A 27,587-nucleotide genomic window follows, 5' to 3' on the forward strand; every position below is an offset into this window, starting at 1 on the left:
TTTGTTACAGACTTTCCAATAAGTATAAAGAACGCTAAGCAACATAAAAGAATGAGGCATTTTGCCGGAGTGACTGCTTACCCTTAACCTAACAAAATCAATGCCTTTCAAGCACCTTACAAATACCATTTGCATGCAAGTAATGTGCTAACTGCAAATGGGACTTATTACTTAATTAAAGCTCATCACAGAGCATCTTTTTGAGCAATATTTTGTTGGATGTTAGAATTACAACTGAAAGTGATAAAATACTCTTTGAGCATTTCCTTTTATTCCAACATATTATGATTCTCTCTGCCTTTTCTTATCAGTCCTCAGGCTTATCAGAATGTAGCTTGAGGGAGAGCCCAGCTTAGTGGCTAAGAACGCTGCCTCAGAAGCTAGACAACCTGGGTGTGAAACCCGGTTCTGCCAGTGGCCTGTGCAAGACTTGAGGCATGTTACATATGCCTCTATGACTCAGTTTCCTCCTCTGTCAACTGGGGATAATATTAGCCCCTACCTATTAGGGTTGTAGTGTGGATTAAATAAGTCAATATATGTAAAGTATATATAAGCACTATTTAGATAATAGTTATTATTATCTCTGTGTAGCATGGAACGCTAGAAATCTTACAGAATTTGAAGTCAGCAAGATCTAGATAAAAGGTAAGAATCCCATCTCTGCCACCATTAGGACATGGCAGGTTATCTCTTTAAACCTCTGTTTCCTTATAAGTAAAATGGGGTAATCATGTCTATACTACATTGGGTTGGTGTGAAGACTGTATGCAATAATCTGTAAAATCTCCTGGCAAACATTTCTAACTGGGTTTACGAGAGTATCAGGCTACATGGATAGACATGAATTCTGCCATACTGAGGACCCGTGCTTCCTTCCTTTCGTCTGACCTCAGGCAGATAAGAACAATAAAAATCAGCACAATGCTTGGCAGGGACTGGCACTTATGCTGGGCTCTCCTCGGAGAAGAGGCTACTACCTGATCTACTTCCACAGGTTAAACATCAAGGAGAGAGAGCGAGAGCAGCCTGCAGTGGGTACTGTGGTCAGCCCCGGATATATGCACAAGGCAGCCTATCACCTGCCCATCTGGATGTCTGGAGACATGCACATTTGCAGGCTGGCTCCCATAAATTCTTTCCCTGGCTTCCTTCTCAGGACAAGAGGAGAACAGCCCCTGCTTAGGCCACCCCCCTACAGCACCCCTGTGCAAGAAGTCAGGGCTCTTGGGCTCCCCTCAGACCGCCTGCCTGAAGCACACACTGGAGCCGGGGAACTTGCCTGAGAAGCCAGTAAAATTTTAATGCACTCTGTAGAGCGGTCATGTCATACTCAGTTATGGCAAATAATCCCAGATGCCTGCAGAGGTAAAATGGAGCTGTAATGTGCTTGCCTCCTAACCCGAGCTGACAGCAATGATGTACGACTACCATTAGCGGAAAATATCACTTCAACTAACCCATGATCCAGCTCCGCTCAGGGTCACATTATCCATGAGGAACAAATTACACTCCCAAAGTAAATACAAATTTTCTACACGAAATGGGTACAAAAAAAGGGAAGGGGGTGATCTGTTCCCTTTGCCAGCACACTGCTGAGTGACACAGATGATAAAGGACAGGACAAATCATTGGCTGACAGAGTACTGTGCCGTAATCAGCTCAGCCGGCACGCACTCCAGCCGATAAACACTATATTCTCCCCTCAGTGGCAAATACATAATCTTTCACATGGACATGACTGCTTTGGATATTTACTACCATTTGGGCTGCAGGAACACCACAAGCAGCATTTGCCATCAGACAAGGAAAGGCCCTGTGGCCTTGGTGGACCCAGAGAGCCTCTGCAAGGGTGGGAGTCAGTGTCTGGGGACAGACAAGAGGGTTCTTGAGGAGGCAGATGGCAACACAGAGTGAAAGCACTTTGGGGGCACAGGTAGCACCCTAATCCCTTCTCCCGTGTGCTGGTCACAAGAAGAAAACAGTCTGGAGAGACTTACATGAGATGCAAGAAGCCCTGGACCAGAAGCTCAGCAATGAGCCTCTGTTCCAGGCCCAGTTCTTCTCCATGCTGCCTGGGTGACTGTGAAAAGGCCCTTTTCTTTTCTGGGACTTAGATAATCAACAAGGCACTTCCTGGTATAACATTAATATTTACAGGGCACCTACTGAGTGCCAGGCACATGCTAGATGTGGGGTACTTGCTGGGAGCCTATGATTTAATAAGATATTAAATGTTTACACGGAGGTATACACTAAAAGAAGACTGAGTTCCTTCCCCAAATATGCTTCATGCTTAATCTGCTGGTTGCTATAACCTCCATCCCTAATTACTCATGGTGGCCCAAGGGCTGACTCTGCCACTCATCTGTAAGGGTTAAAACACATACCTTGTAGCTCTGGCCTTCTCACCTTTGACAACTGCTTCTCAGGTTAAAAAAAATGTCATGTTTCAAAAGAGCTTGTACATCTAAGTTGTCAGTGGACCCAAACTGTATTTATTCAATGTTTATTGAGGCACTGCCATGTTTGAATTTTTAGAAGTTAGTGGGGGGCCGGCCCCGTGGCTTAGTGGTTGGGTGCACGCGCTCCACTATGGGCGGCCTGGGTTCGGATCCCGGGCACGCACCGACGCACCGCTTGTCCGGCCATGCTGAGGCCGCATCCCACATACAGCAACTAGCAGGATATGCAACAATGACATACAACTATCTACTGGGGCTTTGGGGAGAAAAAGGGAAAAAAAAAATAAAAAAAGGAGGAGGATTGGCAATAGATGTTAGCTCAGGGCTGGTCTTCCTAAGCAAAAAAAGAGGAGGATTGGTATGGAAGTTAGCTCAGGACTGATCTTCCTCACAAAAAAAAAAAAAAAAAAGAAGTTAGTGGGGTTGTGGGTGGATAGATAGATACAACCCAGGTCTCCCATAGCATGAGGAGAGTGAGGTACAAAGAGGAAGACAGCAAGTGTTCTCAAATGCCACTTCTGGGCATATCCCAACTCATCCTGATGTATAGGGAAGCAGCATATGTGAAAAAGAGCCTAGATCTTGGAATCTGAAGACACAGTTTATATGTCAGCTCCATCACCAACCAGCTCTTAAGTTTCATTTTCTTTATTTGTAAAATGATGACATTTGCTTGAGAAGATAAAGTCCTTGAAAGGACCTATCATTGAGCTTGGCACACTGCATATAGTCAACAATGTGGTATATGAGGATACATGTAGATCCCCACAATAAGTATTTAAATAAGTTATATAAAATGACATTTGTAAAGGTGTTTTGAATAATACAAAGTTCTCCACAATGTGAAATGGTGCTTCATCTTATTATTTAGTTATTACTATTAACTCTAATCTCATTTGTTCACTGCCCCCAAGAAATGAGTAGCATCAACATTTTTCGACCAACAAATTAGGGAGTCGAAAAATCATTAAGAGTCCCAACAAGGAAAGATGAAGCTCAAATTGAGCCCCTTGGTTACCACAACCACTCATCTCAGGGGTTCCTGGTCAGTACCTTACTTCAAATGCTCCATTCCACTGTCTCATATACTTGGTAGACCATGAACCAAGCCTGGGCTTGGAACTGCAATGGAGAAAGCTGCTTCTGGTTATTCTTCAAGCAACTGGAGATGTCATGCAGGTTTACAGCCAGTACTTCTCAACATGATGCTCATGAGAATAAACAGGGAAAAGCTCTAGAAGGGGTTCAATTTGACCTACCCAGCTGTAACTTTGATAAAAAAGGAAAGAAGAGAAAATAATATCCATCCATTGAATTTTGGGACTTCTGAAAGTATAAAATTTGGCTAATTACTAATACCTCCTAATACAGAGATTTTATTATCTTTATCACTCCCATATGGGAAAGTTATGAGAAGCAATTATCTGTAATTGTATCACTACCTAAAATTTGCCAAGAGGGGATCAACTAAGTCAACCACATACACACACAAATATACATGTGCATGACCAAAAAGAAATTCGTTCATCTTTACTGAGGACAGAACTCTCTCCAATCCAAATATAGAATAAGATAGACTTTTCCAACAACCAAAGAGCAGCCCAGGTTACACTCAATGACAAGCCACTAGCATAAACATGTTAAAGGCATCACTAGTACAAATGCCTCTGCTTATGACCTTCCTGATACTCAGGTGGCTCAGTGTTCATAGTCAATTTCATGAGGCTGAAAGCTGTCACCTCCACCTAACTCCTCCTTAGCTTTGCAATCCTCCCTTCAGATAAGCCATAAAATCTAAGCCAATGGTTCATTCTAAGAGAAAGCAGCTGACCTTTTCTCTGGGAACGTAGAATCATATATCCAATCCCGGAGGCTTACAGAAGAATTCCTTTTACATGTCAAACAATATTCATTACCAATCAAATGAGTTCTTGAAACACACTATGTAAGCTAGCTCTTCACTAGTTCCCATGCTCTCCTAAATAGTTAAGGTAATTGAGAAGCAAGATTAAACTAATTGCTCTGCTGCCTATTGACAGGTGCATGGTGACAGACCCAATGAATGGAGTCAAGCAACTACAACGCATATGGTGGTTCATTGGTCGATACTTGGGAAAAAAACTGCGAATAAATATAAATGACTGAATGAAAGAATCAACAAATAGGTAATGACCCTGGTTTAGACATTAGGCTCATATGTAAGTTTCCTTTACTTACTTGAAAGAGTCAACACAGATGTGCCTGGACCTTTTCACTATGATTATTCCCTCTTAGGAATTCTAGAGAGATGAAAGAATGGAGACAATTTTTATATAATCTTCCCTCTACCTTGGCAGAGAAAATACAAGCACATATTAATTTCCCTCTAGGTCTGCCATGTTGTTGGGGCCTAGGTAAACAGCTACATAGAAAATCAGGATATTCAGTACTAAACCACTGAATCCAGTCTCATTTTATAGATGACAAAACTAAGGTACAGCAACATTAGGTAACTTGCCCAAGGTCACACAGCTGGTTAGTGAGAAATTAGAAACCAGGTCTTCTCCAGTATCCTTCTCCATTACCTGCCCAGGATGAATAGTGGAACATCTAGAACCTGTTCATCTCACTATTCATTCTAAGAAACAACAGTTTAGCTGAAGATGTCTGACAAATTTCCAATAATTCTTGAGTATTTATTTTATTGATTTATATTTGATCAAAAATCTACACATTTATAACCTCTATCTTGTTCAAGTATATGACATGGTAGTAATGGACAGATAGATATTCTACACACACATTAAATGTGAGTGAAGCAATGTTTGGTTTGGCATGGAAATGCTATGATATGAAGTAGAAAAAAATTAATGAGAGTCAGGATTTAAAATAATTTGCAGTAGAAATTTAATCCCAAGATGGTATCAATACGAATTTTGGAAGGACACGATGGAATTAAGCCAATTGGAAATACAGTGATGTTGGAAGAACAATAAAATGTCATTTTGACCCAGATATAATCTTGGAGGGGTAAGAAGAGGTTGAGTGGATAGGCATTATGGAAATCAGGCATCCGAAATGGAAAGCTCTTGAAACAGCCAGGAACTGTAGAAATTTCCCAAATAAGCTTGGAAATTTATAAATGGCTTAGAAGTATCGTATGAGAAAATGAAACTGCAAAAGATGTACAGAAGCCTGAAGAAGAGACCACTTATTTGTTGGTGTCCAGAAAATAAACACTGGGATTCATAGGAGGTACACACAGGTTTGAGTACCAGTTTTCTGAACTTGTTTCACTTATCCCCTCCATTTGGAGATGAGTATCCAGGAAAGGAAATAAAAATTTAGCAAAACAATGAACAATTCTGACCAGCTAATTTGTGCTAGGCACTACGCAAAGTGCTAGGGATATAAAGACAAGAACATGGGTCCCTGCTCTCCTCTGGGGCTATGGTTGTTTGCTTTGCTGCTAAGAAATTGGAAGAGAGGAGAAAATTCCCATCTCTAGATGCAAAATAGGACAGCATGTCTAAGTTGTCTCCTGAACAGAATATGTCCTATTTCAAAACCAAGAATGGGGGTTCTACAAGCAACCATGAGGGCCTTCTGAGCTTCTGGAATGTTGCTGAGGGTGCACAATCTTTAGCAAGTGTGAAATGTGACCAATCAAGGGATGAGACTCTTCCATTATAAGCACAAGCCACATGCCCAGTCTTCAGTTTGATATCTCAGCAGTTTCTGGGACCTTCAGGAGCCAAGTAAGGCAGGTGGTTTGTGTTGAGTTAGGAACATAAGCCTCTGCTGGTTTTCTTGTTGCTTTTCTTAGAGGCTGTTCCTTTCCCACACAAGTGAATAGAAAATGATCAAAAACAACAAACTTCACATGAATTAAAAAATTAGAATGCACCAAAACAAGTGTGCATTTGTGGTGAGAGGGAGCTGATGTGGAAAATCAGTGGTACAGCATTTATAATTAGCCAGTGTCCCAGCAGGCTGTCCCAGATATTGGTGAGCAAGTCACAGGAACCAAGCAACCTTCTCCAGGTAGTCACTCAAATTAAAAGCCCAGAGGGAGGAAACTGCAGTCAGGAGTCATGTTAGTTGCTTCTCTAGGAAAAGGACAAGGGTTCATATCTATAAGGAGGTTGTGTACATACATATACTGCATGTATCGATACACCATTCATCTATAAACGTAAGCACATGAGTGCATGTTCACACACAACACCTCTATAGATTTCAAGTCTTTCTCCTGAGCTGTCAAAATTTTAAGAGCATTAAACAAGCAGCAAATAAATGTATCTCTTTGGCATTTGTTATATGGCCGTGGTTCTCAAAACCAACTGTGTATCAAAATCACCTAGGAAGCTTTTTAAAAAAATACAGAGACTGTGGCCCCACCCATGTACTGAGTCAGACCCTCTCTCCCGTCATGGGTATCTGGGAACTGCAGTGTTTGGCACGTGGGACAAGGGCTGTACAATCCACTTAATTGCCATCTGATCCTTCCAGCACGCTGGCTCTTGGCTCCAGGTTGTGCCCAGAGGAAAGCCCGATGTTTGGGATAAGGAGTTTAAAAAAATCACTGTTTGGGGACCCTTCCAAATTTCACAAATTTCCATTCAGCTTGTGTCAGGAAGAAGTGCCCTAGGGGATGAAGGCTGAGCCTCGGGTTCTAGTGGAAAAAATCACAGCTCACGTCCTCTGGCAGGTTTTCTGGCGGATCCCGAGCTTTCCAAAGAGGAGGATAGCCTTCCTCCTTCCCCAAGCAATTCTCTTTCACTTCACCCCAAATAAAACTAACGAAAGCTAACATTCATGGAGCACTTACTATGGCCAGGCTCTGAGCCAAACACCCTCAATTTAATTGTTACAAAACTATAGGTGGTGGGGCTAGCCCAGTGGCATAGCGGTTAAGTGTGCACGCTCTGCTTTGGTGGCCCGGGGTTTGCAGGTTCGGATCCCGGGCACGCACCGATGCACCACTTGTCAAGCCATGCTGTGGCGGTGTCCCATATAAAGTAGAGGAAGATGGGCACGGATGTTAGCCTAGGGCCAGTCTTCCTCAGCAAAAAGAGGAGGATTGGCATCTGATGTTAGCTCAGGCTGGTCTTCCTCACAAAAAACAAAACAAAACAAAAAAACAACTATAGGTGGAGCTGTTGTCACCCACTTTTGGCAGATGAGAGAACTGAGGCTTGTCCACAGCTACAAAGTAGTAAGGGACAGTCGGAAACAAGCCTAGGCCATCAGACTCGGAGGCCCAAGTGCTTGACCACTGGGCACTACGCCTTCCAACCAGCTCTGTCACGTGGCCCACACAACAAACAGGGAGTGGGTAGATGGGGAGAGAATTACTTTTAATCTCCACATCAATTTCATAACCAAAGAGGGGGTGTTTCTTAGCATAATGGGCTGCTGCCAACGGTAGAGAGAGAGGAAACAAGAAAAAATATAGGCCAAATATGTGGAAATATGTGTGCTGCCTCTTTGTTCTCATGATACCAATTCATTTCAAGAGGGGGATTGGAATAATTGCTTAATTTGGGTGGTTGAGGTGCCAAGTGCTGCCTCTTTTCTTTGCACTAACTACAATGAAGAACAATCCCACATCTAAGATGCAAAGTCTTCACAGCCTTCTCTAATCCCCCACCCAACTGCTATTCTTCACAGAAGTTCTCCAGGTTTTCTGACATTAATTTGAAACGTATTCACATGGCTGGGAGGAGAGGCCAAGAGAGATGCTTTGCTCGGTGGCTCATCAAAGCCTTTTCCATGCACAAGTATGTCTCCTGCATTTATGGAAAGCCCTGCTTTTTTAGCTCCTTTCCCAGTCACTTCCACATTAATTAGTAAGGGTATCATTTTATAAATTACAGCTTCATATCAGAGCAAAGCAGAGTTTATCTTAATTCAGTCAGCTGTGTGAAATACAGTACCCTAATTTTAGACCGCCAGTTCTGCAGCTCCCTATGGAGTAAAAGAATGACAGGTCTTCCGGAGAGAAATCCCAGTGGGTCCCCTACAAGTCTCACTTTTGCCTCCAACAGCATCCCTGGTGGAGTTGCTGAAGGGATCCCAGGACACTGAGTGGCATCTTTTCCACATTAGCAATTCAGATTTGAATGCGAATCCTCCAAGCAGCACATGAAAGCCACCCCAGTTAGCTTTGGGGCTCCGAGGGGGGCCCAGGCAAGAGGCTCTGGCACAGAGGAGGCTGACAGGGGCCCAGGCTCCAGCGCTGAGCAGAAGTCTGGGAAGATGGTGTTAAAGTCGGTGATAAACACCAGACAATCTCAGTCTAAAAGGGGAAGCCTGACAGTCTTAACTATAACAGGGCCAAGCAGGCAGGGCTGCAATTACAGAGCTTGTTGCTCCTGCCAGGAGCCCTCTGAAGGAACGCCGGGTGGCAAGGGCAGGGACAGATGACGTTGAGTGCAGCGTGGAGCAGCTTCCAGTTAAGAAGAGGACCTAAAGGGCCACCAGAATGCGAAGTGTGCGCACGTCAGAGGCCCTCCCTTCCCCTGTCATCACCCTTCTCATGGACCTGCCTATAAACATTTCTTTATTCTCCTTTATTGCCCTGAAATCATCCCAAACTCTGAGTGGTGGGTGCTGGCTACCTTCCCACCACCCATGACTCTGGTCTGATGCTTTACTGCTTCCTGCACTCAGAGATGGAACATGCACAGCAACGACTCCGGAATTCCGGTCTTGGGAAAGGACTAGTTGGGGGCTCTCAGTATGCAGGAAACACCTTGAGCCCCAGATCTCTCTGAAAACCACAGCAGCTCTGGTAATTCTAGAAATTACCATTACCAGAGTTAGGTGATCATCTAGACAAGTGGTACGAGATACCTCCAGAGATTCTGAGGTAACTGGCCTGGGATGAGGCCCAGGTATCAGGATTTTTACAGTTGTCCAGGTGATTCAATGTGCAGTCAAGGTTGAGATTGCTGATCAAGACACCTACATGGAATGCAAAACTAGGCATCCGTACCACCTTCTACCACTGCTGGAAAATGGTGACACTTTTGGATTCACACTGCTTTTTAAAGAAAGGATGTCTGCTCAGTTGTGAAACCCCAAAGAAGGCTCATCTCCTTGGAGAGGTGCCACCAACTTGAAAAGTGAAATCAACCATCCCTTGTAGATCTCCTGGAATGGCCAGAATGTACCAGTCCCTGCCTGGGCACCAGTGATGACCAACAGAACAAGATGATGACTGCCATGCAGGAATGTGGCCTGGGAGGCTCCAGGGGCCAGCAGGAATGCCTTGAACAATGAACCACTACTGCTGTCCACGCACCTCTGGCATCCACTACACACTGGCTGCCTGAGACCAGGGGACCTACTTGCAAGGAGCTAAGACTCCTAGGGGCTGGAGGAAGGAAGCTCTTACTTGTCAGTTAAACAAAAGAATAATCCACGGCCCTCTTTCCAGTGTGTACTTTCGCTGTCATCCAACAGCCCATTACCATGTCACAGCACAGCGCACCCTTCCATAGGTCACTTTGTTTAAAATGACATGGATAATGCACATGTCAGCAAGCTGACAGTCCTGGCCGTCCTTCAGAGATAAAAACCTCAAGGCGAGAGCCTGTTCTTATCTGGGGGACATGCATTGGTCTATCATCCAAGTCAGGCAGAACATGATTTCTCCAGAGAGCACTTTTTTCATTTCCTGATTTTAAGGAAATCAAATAAGCACCATTTGTCTTCATCTGAATATGCTTGACCTGCTCAAATGATGATGTCTCGCATTTTATAACAGGCTACATATGCTGAATTCAAATTAACGACAGTACAGAACAAGAGCTTTTAGATCTCTCTTGGAGGCTGGCAGCAGAGAAGGAGGGAAAATTCTGGGCTTGACAGAAAGATCCCACTAAATACTAACCGCAGAATTCTGAGTAAAATCCAAAAGCACACAAGAGGTGAAAGTCAGAGAATACGGCTCAAGAAAGCCAGCTACACAGGACAGATCCAAAAATTGGGGGAGAGGTCTAGTCCCTTCTTTTTGGTGCCATGCAATACTGAAACCATGATATTCAGGTAACTCTTTTCAAAATACATAAAATAGGAATAAAATTGGAGAGAAATTTGGTTGGGGGATTGGGACAGCTAGAGAAAGACGAAACAGACAAACAATTCCTTTGTTTGAGGCAGCAGAAAGTTCACTTTACCAGGTTGTGATCCAATCTTCTGGAAGCTCAACAACCGAGCTCCTTTTCTTGATCCATGCAGAACTGGATACACAGAGGCTGCCGGCCATCAGCCTCAAAACAGAGTACGTACCTGCTGGAAGAACTGCCCTCCCTCCCACCTGGCCATCCACCTGGATGGGAAGTGAGCAGTTCCCATCTGACATCCCCTGCCCACCCCTCACCCCATGATGACATTCCTAGAAACATGCCATTCACATTTTTATCGAGAAGGCCAATATGTACAGTAAAGCAGGAAGAAACACACGGGTCAGTAAAAAAAATGAAGAAATGACTTTATAAATACATACTAGCAAGTTTAATGGTTCAATTAAGGATTAAAAAAGAAAAATCAGATGACTATTAAAATAAATAATTTCCTCTTTTAAAATCTTCTATAAAGACTGAGTGCCACATATGTGTAATATTAGAGGGCTTGTTTAAGAAAAGTGGACCTCACAAATTAAATGTTATTTTTTATCATAGGAAATGTCACCATGTCAATAAAGCCCATCTTGGCAGAAGAGAAAGGTGCTGTCAACATGAGGCTGGCACCCACCACCCTGCGGCTGTGTGTGGGAGAACTATGGTGCTCACAGTGTCTTATGGACTGTGCCCACAATGGGGTGGGGGGTCTTACCTTCTCTTCCTGGTCACTGTCGCTGTCACACTGGAAAGGAAGACAAGAGAATAAGAGTTAATGACAAAATTGAGTAGGTTTCTGCTTTTGATATGGGGGAAAAAAAGCAAGACAAGTAAATAGGAAACATTGTCTGAGCTGGAAAGAGTCTGTTCAGCTCCAGCGCTGGTCAACGGAATCAAGAGCAAAGTGCAGAGAAGCTGCTCTGTTGATTTCATCGAAAGCCTGTGCTCTGTGGCTCTTCTTGGGGTCAGTCCAGAAAGGCACTCGATCATACCAGTCAGCACCCCCCACTGCACAGTAGAAGGGACACCCTTGGAGGAAGCAACCTCACCACAGGATTAAGACAAATCAAGATCATTCAATGGGATTCAGAGCAAAATCAATTTCTTAATGGAGACTTTGTACCTGCAGCTAATGTGAATGGCTATATCTCTCCTGGTGCTTTCCTAGAGGAAAAGAGGTAAACCTTTGGGCATCGCATCCTCTCATCTGGACTTTGAAGGAAACAGAACATAACGGGCAAGGCTTACCACTTGTGACAGCTCCTTCTTCCAGGGTTTAGAGGCCCAGAGAAAAGAGGGAATACTCCCTATAAAAAACATGCCAAGAGCTCAGGGTAATAAATCAATGATATGGGCAAGAGAATGTTTTAGGGCACTAGACTCACACCATATATAACAGATCCCAAATTCCAACTGTTGAGCTGGGTTTGGGATAACGAGAGAATGACAGTTAACTCAAAGCTTTGGGTTTCTCATTAGAAGTAAAGGGAAAAAAAGAACAGAAATTTTTTAAAAAACCAAGAGTGTTTTGTTATCCAATATTTCATTTTAAAAAGGGAGATGTGGTTTGTTAGAGTAAATGTGCAGCAGATAAATATATCCATTCATTCACTCAACAGCCCTTTATAAGTACTGCTAAGCTAGACAGATATTCAACCAAGACATAGGACTGGCCCTAAAGTAGCTTTCAGCTTAGCAGTAGCGATAAAGCTAGAACACAAACAGTGAGCAGGGGTGTGGCATGATCAGAGCAACATTCCATTAAGATGACTTCCTATGGGGTGGAGGAGAGACAGTGCACTGTGGGGAAGGACACAGGTCATGGGGAGATCAGTCTGGCAACCATCACACTGTCTAAACCAGCATGGTGCGTGGTTTGAGAAAGGCAGGAACAGATGGCAGAGCAATTGTGAAGGTAGAACCAATAGGATTTGATAACACATGGATATGGGAAGCAAATAAAGATGAGTCTAGGATGATGCCAAGGTTTTTTAGTGTGGCCACCTGGACATGGGAGTTGATGTAGCTACGAACAGAAAAAGAAAATAAATTTGCTTATATAGCAGCCACTACTGGCTAGATACCCAGAGCCATTCACAAGCCCCTTCTCCCTAGTCTGTACCTTCTCCTGATATTTCAAGATTGAAAAAGCCAGATATTCTCTCTTTCCCAACTTTCCTTGCTGCAAACAGTGCCCACAAGACCCATTTTTGGCTAAGGCATGAAGAAATGTCTGCTGAGGATTCCGGAAAATTTTTCTCTCCTAAAAAAAAGGAGAAAAGCAGAAAGCACTTGCCTCTTGCCTTTGAACATGATTTTATGAGCATGTTATGTCCAGATCCATGGCAGCCATCTTGCAAAAGTGAGGCAAAAAGCTGAAGTACAAAAATAAGATGGTGGGGCTGAGGGAAGAAAAAGTCTGCCACAACTGAGCCACCTGAACCAACCTCAGAGCAACCTGCCTCTGGACTTTGTTGTCCAGATAACAATAAATTACCTTATGGTTTAAACCACTGTGAGAGTGCTTTCAATTGAAAGGAACAAAAATGGAATCTCGCTATTGGAAGACACAATTTGGGGACTATCCCTCTTTTAAGTCTAAGCTCTCTGTATTATAAGCCTTTAAGAACTCTTATCGCAACATCATAGACTGGAAGATTATAACATTTTCTACTTTTCCCACTGGTTCCTCAATGCCTTAGGGTCATCAGAGTTTTAGTGACAGCGCTTTAACCAAGTAAACTGCATTGTCTTCAACCAAGCTTCCAACTTCAGACTGTCTAAACTTACTTTCTTTTGCCTGATGAGTGATTTCTCTATTATAATAAGTCAAACGAGTTGAGAAAGAAAATGGGTGAGATGAAGACTTTGAAGGGCTAGATGAAGAACAACAGTTCTCCTGACTGTGTGATTTTTCCACTGCCTTTAATGAAGCCTTCCTTGAGGTTCCTAAGTCCTCGGCACATTCTCAAGAGTGACGAAGCATAATTCAGGAGGGGTGTGGAAGGGAGAAGAGTATTTTGCCAGGCATTTTCCCAGATGTTCACAGCCCACCTCGTGAGGTAATCAGTGACAGCTGAAGGCTGTGGCATAGCATTTGCCCACATCCCCAAGGACTGGTGTGCAGGGGGTAGAGGGAATGGGGAGGTTGGGAAAGAACCACCACTGTCCACGCCCCGACACCCCCGTTCTAATAGCAGTCTGTCCCTGGGAATGGTTATTTCTATCAAAGTGTTAAGCTTCCTGCTTTCCAACAGTCCAGTTCTAATTTCAAGGTCCACTTAATTCTGCATCAAGTAATTACTGATATACCCAGAAGCACCTTGTCTCCAGAGTTAAGCATATGGTGAAGAACTGAGACCTACTGGTATCCATTATGGAAGCAGCACGGATGCCAAGCCGATTAAAAATGCTCAGGCTCCCCACACAACATGCCGCGTGAGTGACAGCTCCTCGACAAGGCCAGTCGCAGAGTCTGCCAAAACAGTCTCTGCTGCACTGGGGCCCACATGGTGCGCTGAGAAAACAGTTCCATTTCTGGTATTAAATTCCCATACTGACCCGAGGACTTTGCCGTGAGCTCAGCGGGAGCACACCATCCAATTTACAGCTCCGCTCTCTGGAGCCTCGAGTGCCAGCCCCTGGCAGAGACGAATGATGGTCAACTCCTCCAGCTCATAAATTATGCAAAGGCAATAAATGCACTCAGCAAACAGCGCCTAACGTTTGCCTAGCCTGGCTCCTAACACACTCTGTAAAAAGCCAGAAGCTCGACACATACAAGAGGTCTATTCCACTCATAAAGGGGGTTTGTTGACAACCCCAGACGGAAAGCGAGCCACAGTCCTAAGGAGTCTTTCTGCTTCGCTGGCAGCGGTTTATGGACCTGCTTTATGAAAAAGGGAGGCTGTTTTATAGAGTCAGTGTGGGTAGAATTCATAGTCTCAAATTCAGATTTAATACAGCGTACAGCTAGCTTTCACACCCTAAGTTCAATATGTTGTGGATTTTTGGCCAAATGATTCTTGGTCTTGAAAGGTTAAAAGAAGAAGTGTCTGCTCCCCAATCCCTAGATACCCGCTCCAATTTATAAGAGTTCATATCGAGCCACCTCCTGATTCAGGTTTATGTTCTGCATGAGGCTGGGAAATGGAAAAGGCATGTCAAATGCAGAAATGGGGTCCCAGCTGATTTGACCATTTTAAGCATTTTGACACCGGGGTCCTGCATTGGTTTATTAGCAAACAGGTTGCACACTTAACAACCAGCTTGAGGTGCCAGAGTACTCTCCATGACTAGATTTTGCAGCCCTTTGTGAAAAGCTGGAAATATTTTCCTCCATTTTAAGAGCAAGAAATGAAAAGGAACAACTAGTCCTTACACTCCAGACAGGGAAGAATTCTTGGTCACTTAGCCTTTAGACAGAGACACAACCCAAACCCAACACAAACAAAAGAGGGAAATAGGAGGCATGAAATCCCAGCCACGTGCCTCAAATGCAGAATTAGAAAGGGACTAGCTTTTAGCCTGAGTGCCTCCAGCCACTCCAACACACCGCCACTCAACTTCATCTTCACACTCTCCCCCCATCCAGTTCCACAAATCAGAAGTCAACCTTTGGTGGCACCTTATTCCTTTCTCAGACAAGTCCCACACCTTAAACTCTTCAAACAACCAACCAACTCACCCACCCAATATTTTCTCCTTTTAAAAATTAACACATTTATTGAATACATATTTAAATCACCCATAAACCTACCACCCATAGATAAACCCTGTTAACACATTTGTACAATTCTTTCCAGTCTTTTCTCCATCTTCTCTATCCTTCACACATCTTAAGAAATGAAAAGGAATTCCTACTGTTTTGTAACCTGCTTTGTTTTCATATATGTCAAATATTTTAGTTTAATGAGTAAAATCTGCCCTGTAGCATCATTTTTTTTTTTTAAAAAAAAGGCTGCACTGCAATGTGCTGCATGAATTGTAACTTATCTAGTAAAAAAAATTCCCAAGTGCTGGATATTTGGATTCTTTCAGCTGAACATCTGAAAACATGGAATTTTTCCCTTGCACGCATTCACCAATATTGCTCTGTCCTAGTATCCCTTCATGGCCCTTCCTGTTCTGCATATTCTTTAATGTCACTATCTCCCCAGAGTTGCATTTGCAGTTCTATTGTTTCTGTATGATTTCCAGGGGAGTCCTTAAAGATTCCCTTGGTTCCATCTATCATTTATATGTAGAGACTAAAAAATCTCTATGCCCACCATTTGCCAGCTATGTGACTTTGGGAAAGTTATTTAAACTCTCTGCATCTCAGTTTACTTATCTGTAGAATGTGAGTAATAATGGCATTTCCCTCATAAGAAGGCAAGAACAAAATGAGTTAATACATATAAACAACTTAGACAATGCATGGTACAGAGTAGGTGTAGTTGACAACAAATGTTAACTATTATTAACATATGTTTCTGTTTGCTAGACCTCCTTCCCCAAGCCCTGTATACACCTCAGACTCAAGTATCCATCTAAATCTGGACTCATCATCTTTTACTCACCCCAAATCTCCCCCTCTCCCATGCTGTTCTTGGTAATGGCATCGCCATGCGATCACTCAATTGCCTAAGTGAAGAGTCTTGTCATCCTTGGCTCATTCTTGAGCAGACCTATCTTCCTCTCTTACTCCACATTACCTTTTCTACTTTCTAAATCCTCTCCATCTCCATGGCCATGGCCGCTGCTTCAGTTTAGGCTTTCATTTTATGATTTCAGGAGGCTAATGACTGCTTTCCAGGGCCTATGGTCTCTTCCTTTTCTAATCCAAGTCCTTACTGACTAGAGTGGATTTCCTAAATTTCAATTGGATCATGACACTTCTCATGGCCAATAGGGCAATGAAAACTCTTCATACATTGTTCCCAACTCGCCCACTTCCAACTTCTAACCACTTCTCTAACACAGGGCTTCTCAAGCTTCCTGTGGAGAAGAATCAGTTGTTTTTGTTCTGTTTTGTTTTCTTTAACTTCAATACATTGTAGACCAATACTTTAGTAAAATAAAATAAAAAATAAATTGCTAGAAAAACGAAAAAGAAAAGCAGACATATAAAAATATATTATTATTTGATTTAAGAGATATAAAATTACTCTATTGAGTTTCTATTAAAGTTTCCAAATGCTTACTCTCAACTGCCACACTAATCTCACAGCAGATTAGTTACAACCAGCTCAGGGGCTCCCTTGGTCTGCATCCACACTTTGAGTAGCACTATCCTAACACATCCCTTGCTCTAGCCACACCCCGGCACACCTGGTCACACCCTCAGGCCTTACTATCTTTGCACTTAACAATTCTCTCTGCCTGGAATTCTTTTTTTTTTAAAGAAACTTCTCACACATTTTTTATTTTATTTTTTTTGTGTGTGAGGAAGATCAGCCCTGAGCTAACATCCATGCTAATCCTCCTCTTTTTGCTGAGGAAGACCAGCTCTGAGCTAACATCTATTGCCAATCCTCCTCCTTTTTTTGGCCCCAAAGCCCCAGTAGATAGTTGTATGTCATAGCTGCACATCCTTCTAGTTGCTGTATGTGGGATGCAGCCTCAGCATGGCCGCAGAAGCGGTGCGTAGGTGCGCGCCCGGGATCCGAACCTGGGTGGCCAGTAGCAGAGCGCGCGCACTTAACCGCTAAGCCACGGGGTCGGCCCTCTGCCTGGAATTCTATTCCTCCAAGATTGTACCTAAAAACTTCTAATTTGCCTTTAAAAACACAGTTCCCTCTGTGACTCTTCCAATACTCTTCTTAGAATGAAAAATTCTTAGAATGCCAATAGTTTTCTTAGAATTATTTGCTTTTGTCTCCATCCCTTACAAAACTGTATTTTCGCTATTTGCCACAACAGTCTTCCCTACTAGAGTGGATCTCCTCGTAGGGAAGGGCAATGCCTTGCTCATCTGAAATCTCCAGGCCTCGGGACCAATAGGTGCTCAATCATATCGATAAATCCACCTCACTCTTCTTTAGAATTCTTCAAACCGTGGATGATTCCATGCAGTATAAGCAAACTATGATTTAAAAGACAAGTAATTCCAGAGAAAGAAGGCACAACAAACACTGACTAACACGACTGCTTAATAAAATGGGATATATGTTTCAACACACTGGGCAGGGTAAAAATTGTTAGCAGAGCCTAGCGTTGGGGCCCAGAGGAAAATACCATCCTTTAAAAGGCCCAGACAAGATGTGATTATGATTTTATTGTACTTCCTCAAAAGCAAACATTTCTCATTTCCATTTGGGAATCTCAATATCTGTGTTCTAAGACTCTGATCCAAATTGAAATAAGTCAAGGTCTGCGACACCTCTCTGCCTCATTCAGAATGAAGGAACAAGATGGAATTCTAGGTACCTCGTGATGGAATGCATTCCTAAGCAGAAAGTGGCAATCATTGAATATATCACATACAATGACATTGAGGAGGGCATTGCTCTCTATTCTGCTCAATGGACCTTGCTGGAACAGTTATTTCGCATCTCAAATCCATTTATCATTGCCACCAAAGATGTCAGGGCTGAACACCATCGCTGAACAAAGTTATTTTATTCTTCTTTCTGCCTAAAGGAAATGAGAGGAAAATGAGGGAGAACCCCAACTTGTAAACTACAGCATCTAACATCAAGTACAATTTAACTTTGCCAGTGACAAAACAAATTAATTCCCCTTTGGGGCAGGCAGTTTATCTAAGACCGTAAAGACAGCCCTCACCTAAAAGCAATTTCAGAAGAAGCCACCTGCAGAAATCATGACACTTATTTTCTTATTTAAAGAAGTGAGGTAGCGACATGGTGACTAAAAACATGTCCACCATCATCTTCCCATCTGCCCAATTCCTTGTATATGCAAAAATGGGCAGCCATTTTGCGCCACATACGGCAACTCTGATGTTGTCTGTCTTTTATCATTCCACAAAGCTCTCATTTCACATTGTTTACTTTGTTCTCATATTGGCTTTGGACTTTAAGTGAAATTTAAAGCTATTGAGGTGCTAGAAATAAAAAGAATATTTTAATCCTGAAAATGGTTTGAGGAATTCTTATTGATTGTAAAATTATGTCATTGCCTCCTCCTCCCTCTATTTCTTTTTTTTTTTTTTAAAGATTTTATTTATTTATTTTTCCCCCCAAAGCCCCAGTAGATAGTTGTATGTCATAGCTGCACATTCTTCTAGTTGCTGTATGTGGGACGCAGCCTCAGCATGGCCGGAGAAGCAGCGCGTCGGTGCGCGCCCGGGATCCGAACCCGGGTCGCCAGCAGTGGAGCACGCTCACTTAACCACCAAGCCACGGGGCCGGCCCACTCCCCTCTATTTCAACAATAACTATGCCTGATCAAGTAAAATAGCTTGGAAAAAATAAAAGCATAATCAAAAGATTTGTGTGCCAAACAATAGTTTAAAAGACAAGAAAAATGCTCTGATAGTCACAAAAGGAGCACATTTGAAAATAATATAAGGCCTACCCAATCTTTAGCTGTTTAGGAGGTACAATGGAGAGCAACTTACAGAAGCTTCTGGAATTCTGTACTGGTAACTTATCATTCCTATATGGGGAGTTCTCAGAATCTGGCATTTTTGCAAGTTGTAAGCTTAGACTGGCCAGAGCTCACACAAGCAATGTGATCTGAAGGGGCTAAGAAAACATTTGTTATTCTCCCTCCAGGACATCTCAGATAATCACACATTTTGATTTAATAAATAATTTTTAAGTGCCTACTATGTGCAAGGTTCATTCTGACCACTCATTAGAAGTTCAAATATATTGCTAGAAGTTGCCCAAACCTAAAGTTCTAAAGCTCACAAATTAATTTTCAATATTTTTTCCTTTTTGTCACTTGAAATCCAGGTACATTTTATAAAACAATCTGTACGCTGTAAATTTCCACTTAGCTTATTAAAACATTGTTGGGTTTTTGGAAGTCGCGAAGAAGTGGATATTTCACAAATTTTTTGAAGGGTTCAGCATCTTTTTTTCCTCAGAAAAAAAGGAAGTCACATTTTGCCGAGTATAAACATACATAAACCCCAAAGATGAAATTTACTTAAAACTCAGAGCCCACAAGCCTCAGTGGTTGCCAAAATGAGAAAAATGAGTTTCTCGTCCAAAGGTAAAACTGACAGTCTAGGGCCAGGTGATTTGTAAACGATCTCTCTGAAGCTTAAGCAACAGATCCTTTGCCTCCTTGTCATTGATTTACTGATTCTAAGTCATCAATAGCATTAATCCAGACCCGCCTGGGGACATATTACAAATGACTTTGAAGATGGCGTGAAGCAAGAGTTTATTATGAGACCACAGTCTTATTACCAGGGAGACTTTCTCAGCTATGTTCTTCGACAATATTCTATTTGTGACCCCCTGTAATGCTGCAATTTTCCCTTTCCAGATCATAGTTGCTTGTTTCTTTGGGTGGGGCCTCAGCCCCCTAGGTTTGCTTCAACTAAAGGCTGGTTCTTTTCAGAGTCCTGTGTGAGCTAATAAAAACCAAATTTGCTGATGAGTAAAAAGGAGAAGTATGTTATGGGTTAAAATAATACAAGAGTCTATTTTTTCCACTGTGTTGTGATCCATAGAAATCACCCTGAGCTTTTTCCCTTTCTTCTCTGCCTAGGAAGCCAATTGCTTTGATTGCAGTGATATGAGCTAGCTAAAATGACTTGCCCTTGCTTGTGAGGCAAATGGAACATGCTAATAGAACTTATCGCATTACCCGATGCAAAAGTGCCATAGCTCATTACTTTAAGATAAAAGGATATCATTGCAGACGGCAAGCAGAATTGACTTTCTGAGGCCCGACTTGATGATGATTTAATCAACTGCTCTCTTTCACTTCTCATCTCTGCGCCTGTCGGTTTCACAGGTGCCGTTAAATGAGACACTCAGAAAGTGAGCAGAGGGAAAAAATTGCTGTCATTACTTTTCAAGAAAGGAGGTATGCAAATTTTCGACAGAAAGATTGCGTTCATAATGGGCCTGGTAAAATACAAGGATCATGCTTGACAGGTGAGGGCAAGCCATTTGTATGTCCTTAAAGCGGAGCAACCGTCCTCGTTTAGAAATGTGCTCGCTAAGAGAAACTACAAATGAGAGGCCTGGCAGGGCCAGGGGAGGGGCGAGGCAGAATCGCACAGGGTGGGTCCAGGCTGGTCCAAGTTTTACAAAGGAGGAGGGTGCTTAACGTCTTAAGGAAGCCAAAGCCAGATGAGCAGATAACAAAGCCTGGTAGCCCTTAGTCTGAACCAAAATGCCAACAAGCCCTTGAAAAGCCATCTTATTCTCCTTCATATATAACTGTAGGAGACAGTTAGCCTGGGTTCAAATCCTGTCTCTACTACATACAATCCGTAGGACATCTGTAGGACAATCTGTAGGACATCTGGCAAGTAACTTACCTCTTTGTGCCTCATTATCTATCGAATGGGGCCATTGAGAGTATCTACCTCAAAGGGTTGTTGAGAGCATTCATTGCATTAGTGAATATACAATAATATTAAGATATATATAATAAATACATATAAATAAACATAAAACAGTTTAGAACAGTGCCTGACACATAGGAAGCACTCAATAAATGTTAGAAATCATTCATTCAGGGCCGGCCCCATGGCTTAGCGGTTAAGTGCACGTGCTCCGCTACTGGCGGGCCGGGTTCAGATCCCGGGCGCACACCGACGCACTGCTTCTCTGGCCATGCTGAGGCCGCGTCCCACATACAGCAACTAGCAGGATGTGCAACTATGACATACAACTATCTCCTGGGGCTTTGGGGAGAAAAAAGGAGGACTGGCAATAGATGTTAGCTCAGAGCCAGTCTTCCTCAGCAAAAAGAGGAGGATTAGCATGGATGTTAGCTCAGGGCTGATCTTCCTCACAAAAAAAAAAAAAAAAAAGAACTCATTCATTCATTATTCAACAAAGACTGTTTTTCTTTTCTTTTTTTTTTTTCAGAGTATGTGTGCCTGGTGCTGGAAATCTAACTGGCTCCAGTTTAGAGAGAATACAGTTGTTCACTGATTTCACATATATAAGTCTTGCTCCCCTACAGATGGTGAGCTCCTCAGAGAGAGCAGTCTGGTTGTCCCTGGAATCATCACAGGGCCTAATGCAGTTTTTAGGACCCTAAAAGATGTTCAACGACAATTTGATGATTTATGGATTCCTCCTTCCCACCCCTCCTCCCACATATCTGATACTGCCTGTGGAGCTCCAGCCCTTAGAGGAATCTCCTCTTGGAGTAGGAAACATCTGTGTTTAGTTGGGAACCTCAGGTGATCACCATGTGCCGCGTGTCCCCATGTGACACAGGGGAAGGAATGATGCAGCCAGCAAGAACAGACAGTCTGGCTTGAATCACCTTCAGGAAGGCAGAATGAATCTGAACAGATTAAATGATCAGGGTAGTACGAACAGAGGTATTTTTTCATCCATTTTGCCTTCAATAGGTAATTGTTCTATTTTCTCCAACACTCAAAGTAAAAGCATCTTTCTTAAAGTGTCTGTAACTCCGAGTTCTTTTTCCCCAGGTAACGAAGCTGCTGCAAACTATTCTTCCTTCCAGCCCCTAAGGTTGTGAGCCACTGAATGTAGCTTCTGCTTTCCATGCTAAGAAGCGCCTACGTGATTCAATTCCCTGCCAAAGGGACAACGTCCACCTCAGGCAAAGGAGAAAGAGAAGGATCCACGACAGCGGAGCAGCTCTGAGCTGTCTACTTGGGAAAAGCCTGGTTCCTGAAGTGCATTTCACAACATGTCTTTGCAGCACAGCTTTTCAGCGTAGGGATTCTCCATAGGAACTATCTCAGAGCATTTCTCCCCTAAAAATGCCAGCCAACAGCTATCAATCATTAAAAAAGAATGTCCTGACAACAGCCGTGGGAGGTAAGTGTTACAACTCCTCCATTTTCGAGATGAGAAGTTAAGGCTTCCAATGGCAGAGGCAGTACTGGAACCCAGTTCTGTCCTCCAAAGTTCATGTTCCCAGCAAGTACAATAGACCACGTCACTCTCTCTCATGCACTATACAAAGAAACTACTTGAAAAATATCTTCCTGATTGATGGGTTGGTAGAAGGCAAAGCAGAAGAGAGCTGAAACTGAAAAGAAGTTGTAATGACAAGTAGCAGTGAAGGCAGCTGGTCAGCCACATTCCTGCTCTATCCCAGACAGCTCGCTCTTAAGCAGAGGACCTAGCACAGTACCTGGCTCAGAGGAACTGCTCATTAAACCTGAGGCTGACCTAGGTTCAAATTCTGAGCCCTTCCACTTAGCAGCCATGCAGTTTCGAAAAAGGTACTTAACGTCTTGGAGCCTACCTTTCTTTAAACCTGTAAATGGGGATGATACATACTCCACAAGGTTTTTGTGAGGATTAAATGAGTTCAAGCAGGTGAAAGCAGCCAGAAAGAAATACTAATAGTTTCATTTTTTCCAACTCCGTCACGAAAGACATCACACAAAAAAGTGAGGTAATTTAATGGTTATTTAAATATTGAGTTGGATTTTGTATCATTTTATTGCCAGAGGGGAAATCATATTCTGTAAGGGTTTCTGCTTAGGAGGTGTTTGAAGACTTGATACTATGCTATACAAATCAGAAACAACCACCAAAAAAAACAAAAACAGAAACGATAATTCCCTCTCAAAGAAGAGAACAACAGGAATCTTTCTGGTAACAAATGGTTTTATTGCACTGATAAAATATCAACAAGGCAAGACACTTTAGAACTCAATTTTCTAAGTGTTCTTTTAGGTTCTTGATGCACATTTTTTGGGGTAGATATAATTTGGAACTTATTCTTCAGTCAAATAGTGGTAAGTAACCTGTGTACAGGGACTAAAGTAAAATGCATCAATATAAGATTTGGAGTCTAAACTTGTTGATTATGCATAGAGCAATAATGACTTATGGGGCTTTGACATTATTAAGATATTCACTCAAATTCAAATTGGCAAAAATAAATAGAGAGACAGACAGAATGGATATCAAAAACATCAAGTGATTATTGGTGCAACTAGGAAGACAGCCATTTTGGAATTTGACCAGAGATTCTGACCAAGCAGAATTAGGAGCTATTTGGATACCCCTTTAAACAGAGTTTATTTATATACAAGGCCTATTTAAGGATTGATCTAACAAAATCAACCAACAGGGTAACCTCAGGAAGAGAAAAAACTTCCTAGAGCACTAATTTTGGTAACTGCAAAACGGGGATTAGTTGAAAGAATATAACCAAACTGCTTGTCACTTAGTAGGCACTCAACAGTCCACAGACTACTTCTACCACTCGGGACACATGGGCATGTCTGTTTCCTCTTCCATATACATGGACTTCTCTGGCCATATTTCAGCTATTGGTTTCCAGCACCTCCAACACTGCGGTCAGTTTCCCCAAATATATCTCAGAGTTTACTTATATCCTGCTCTTCCTAAACCTGGCACCTAGTAGGTGCTCAATAAATATCAGTGAAAGAATGAATTCATAAATTACATCAGCAAAATATCTGAGAGAAGCTGCCATGGAAAGTGTTTAATTGAGGAGATCAAGAAACAAACAATAGTTGATGGAATGGATGCTAAGGTGTTTGAAGTAGAGGGTGTCTCAAGGTTCTATGAGAAAGACATGGAAATAATTTTGAGGTAAAAGTAAATCCTGAGAAAGTAACACCATACGCTTGGAGAAGTCCAATTTTAAGGTTACTCTTTTAAGAAAATCAGGAAACTCAAAATCCGAAAATATTTCTTTTTACATTTGACTCACTTCAAGCCAACTAAAGCAACTGGAATAGAATAAGAAAAGGAAAAATGGTGCTCTCATATTGCTGAAGCATAATGGCCACATTATCAACCTCCCACCAACCAGACTTTTTGTTTTGTTTTTAAAATGCAAGAGAGTGAAAAGCATAGCTAAAGGAATAGAAATATGGCTTGAGACAAACTCATTTACAAATGTCAAAAGGTGGTTTAAGAAGATCCGAAGACATGTTGGACAGCTATTTCATAGGAACCAAAAACTAATTTCTTTTTCTTCTTCTCTTTATTAGGTATTTCACTTTTGCCTCTCTTAGAATTCATCATATTCATAACTGAGTTTATATTAAATTGTACCTAACAACAGTCTTTATTTTAGGATGGCTTGAATACCTAGTCTTCTATATCATAAACAAGGAAGGGTAGGATTACTATAAATTCTCTGCAAGAAAATACAAATTGCCAAGATAAAAACACCCACTAGTCTGCCAGTCTCAAGTTTCCTGTTTTGACATACTATATGCAGTAATTTGGTATCCACAATCTCTTATTAGAAAATGAATGTGCTATTTTTCTGAATGCTGCAATTACAATAATTGAATTTAGAATGGGGATTGAGTTTCTCTATTTGGAGGAAAAGAATAATTGTGTATTTCTGATTAAAATCAAGGGGACTGAAAAGAGGTTGTACAAATTCCAGCTTCAGTCTCCCTGAGTGACTCCTCCTCATCAGGCCAGAGAAAAGAAACATTCAAACGCAGAGAAATGGACCAGCACCTCAGCAGCAAGCACTGTCTTTGACCTCATTTGCTTTGTCTCCTGGCCTTCAGTCACAACACCCCTGTGACAGAGGCAATCAGAACACTATGGCATTGTTACATTTTAAATGGCAGCCATGCTGGAGTTCCCCACTGCGTCAAAAATTAAGAGTTAAAATGCAAGGAAAACAAACATCTTTTTGTGTTGAAAATGCCTGTCCCCTTTTAGACTGCCAACATTTTGGAGTAGTTTTTATTTCTCCATTATAGAACCTCTCCTCTGGGTGGGGGAAACGTAATGACAGAAGGAGTGAGGGGAGACGTGAACTAATGCTATTTTCTAAGGGACTCCGCTTCTTTTGTTTTACCAAAAAATTATATAAAAAGCTGCCTTTAAGGATCGGATGTAAGAAAGGAAAAGGGATGGAGAAAGAGGGCTGTGTGGCCTTTGTGATGCCTTTTGATTTTGTTTTTGATGGTACCATTCAGTCTTCTGAAACCCCCATTTACTCAAACGTGAAGGTGAAATTTAGTCTCACAAGTCCTCCTAAATGTTTCTTAAAATATAGCTTCCTAAGGAAAATTTTCCCAGCACAAAGTGAGCCATGGGGGCCGGCCCCGTGGCTTAGCGGTTAAGTGCACGCGCTCTGCTGCTGGCGGCCCGGGTTCGGATCCCAGGCGCGCACCGACGCACCGCTTCTCTGGCCATGCTGAGGCCACGTCCCACATACAGCAACTAGAAGGGTGTGCAACTATGACATACAACTATCTACTGGGGCTTTAGGGGAAAAAAATAAATAGATAAAAACTAAAAAAAAAAAAGTGAGCCATGGATTATCTCTTTATACTGCTTATTATTTTTTCTTAGTGGCTTTATTGGGCTATAATTGACATGAATAAACTGCCCATATTTGAAATGCACTATGTGATACATTTTCACATACATATACACCCATGAAGACATCACCACAATCAAGATTGTGAACACATCCATTGCCCTCAAAAGTTTTCCTGCGCTCCTTCGTGAATCCCTCTCTCCTCTCCCTGCGCATACTGCCTTCGCCCCTCCCCCCAACCACTGGTCTGCTTTCTGTCACTATAGATTAGTGTATATATTTTCTAGAGTTTTATATAAATGGAATCATACAGTATGTACTCTTCTGTCTGGTGTCTATCATTCACTGCTTACTATTGGAACGCCTAATTAAAAGGGAGCCTCCTAGCTCCAAACCCTCAGAGGTGGCCTCAGCCAGGGTTTACTGTCATCCCCCAGGAACAGAACCGATTACTTGGTCTTACTTTATTCTTAGCCTTTATTATGTACTTCAGTAATCAATAAGCACTTCTGTGGCAGAGGGTTTATTTTACCCTATAAATCCAAGGAGGAGAGAAAGATATTAAGACATCAGTATGGATGGGCTCTGCTGCTCTGTAACACTATGAGGAGAATGCAAGCAACAGATTTAAATCTAAGAAGGTTACAGAGCAGTCACAGCTCCTGCTTGGATGGCAGGGATCGTAAAAGACTCAGGCAAGATCTACAGCAATGCACTGTGAACCAATGGGACTTTCAGAGCAAAAGCCAAGCTGAACAGGCATGCTGGTTGTCTACCTGGGAAGAATTATATGGTTTCAGTGGAATGTGAAGAGCCCTCTCAAAAATCCAAAATATTTCTTAACAGAACAAACAAAAAGGTAGAGAACAAATACTGATTGCAGGCTGACTGTGCAGAAAGCCTTGCTCTGGTTTGGGAAGAAGCTTACTTGAGAGTCGCCTGGCAGTCCCAGGAGGCTCTTAATTCTCTCCCCAGCAACTCCTGGCCCCAGGGCTCCGCAGTAATGATCGCTGGAGCATCTTTTCTCTAGCTAGCCCTTGGAGACTCATCTTTCCTTTCAAAAGCAGAGAGGTCAATTCATGGAAGAGGAAATATAAATGGCTAATAAACATAGGAAAAAAATATTCAGCTTCACTAGCAATCAAAGAAATGCATATTAAAAAGAGATATATTTCTTTTTCATCTATCAAATAAAAAAAAAAAAAACCGTAAATGCTGACACACAATGCTGGCAAAGTTGTGGTAGGCAGATGATCATCCACTTCTGGAGGAATGTCACTTTTCTATCTGGAAAATAATTCTGCAATATGCATCAAGAGCCTTAACATTTTTCTTACTATGTAGCTCAACTCTTCTCTTTCTGATATATATCTCCAAAAACAGAGCAAAATGCCTACAAGAATTTGTTTACAAATTTCATCATGTAGTTAGGAAACAATCTAATAATCCATTATTTATATGGCTACTGTTAGCACACAGGAAGAGCCAGGAAATATGCTCTGATACACTTTACATATATCCCTTTTTTAACCTTACAATACCTGCCCGCCCTCTCCCCACCCGCACTGTGTAGGTTTTAGTATTCCAGCTTTACAGTGAGAGAGTAAGGATTGAA

General features: G+C 42.2%; 1 protein-coding gene across 7 annotated transcripts in view; it reads right to left on the bottom strand.

Moving 5' to 3' along the window:
* Positions 1 to 27,587, bottom strand: part of AUTS2 (activator of transcription and developmental regulator AUTS2) — a 1,117,069-nt gene that overhangs the window by 308,626 nt on the left and 780,856 nt on the right. For all 7 annotated transcript variants that reach the window (XM_087417414.1, XM_087417420.1, XM_087417418.1 and 4 more), the window contains one exon: positions 11,289 to 11,318. In XM_087417414.1, the coding sequence (XP_087273540.1) occupies positions 11,289 to 11,318 (30 nt within the window). The remainder of the gene's footprint in view (positions 1 to 11,288; positions 11,319 to 27,587) is intronic.

Source organism: Ceratotherium simum, chromosome 26 (assembly GCF_057802395.1).
Source record: "Ceratotherium simum simum isolate JZ-2026a chromosome 26, ASM5780239v1, whole genome shotgun sequence".
Lineage (NCBI taxonomy): Eukaryota > Metazoa > Chordata > Mammalia > Perissodactyla > Rhinocerotidae > Ceratotherium > Ceratotherium simum.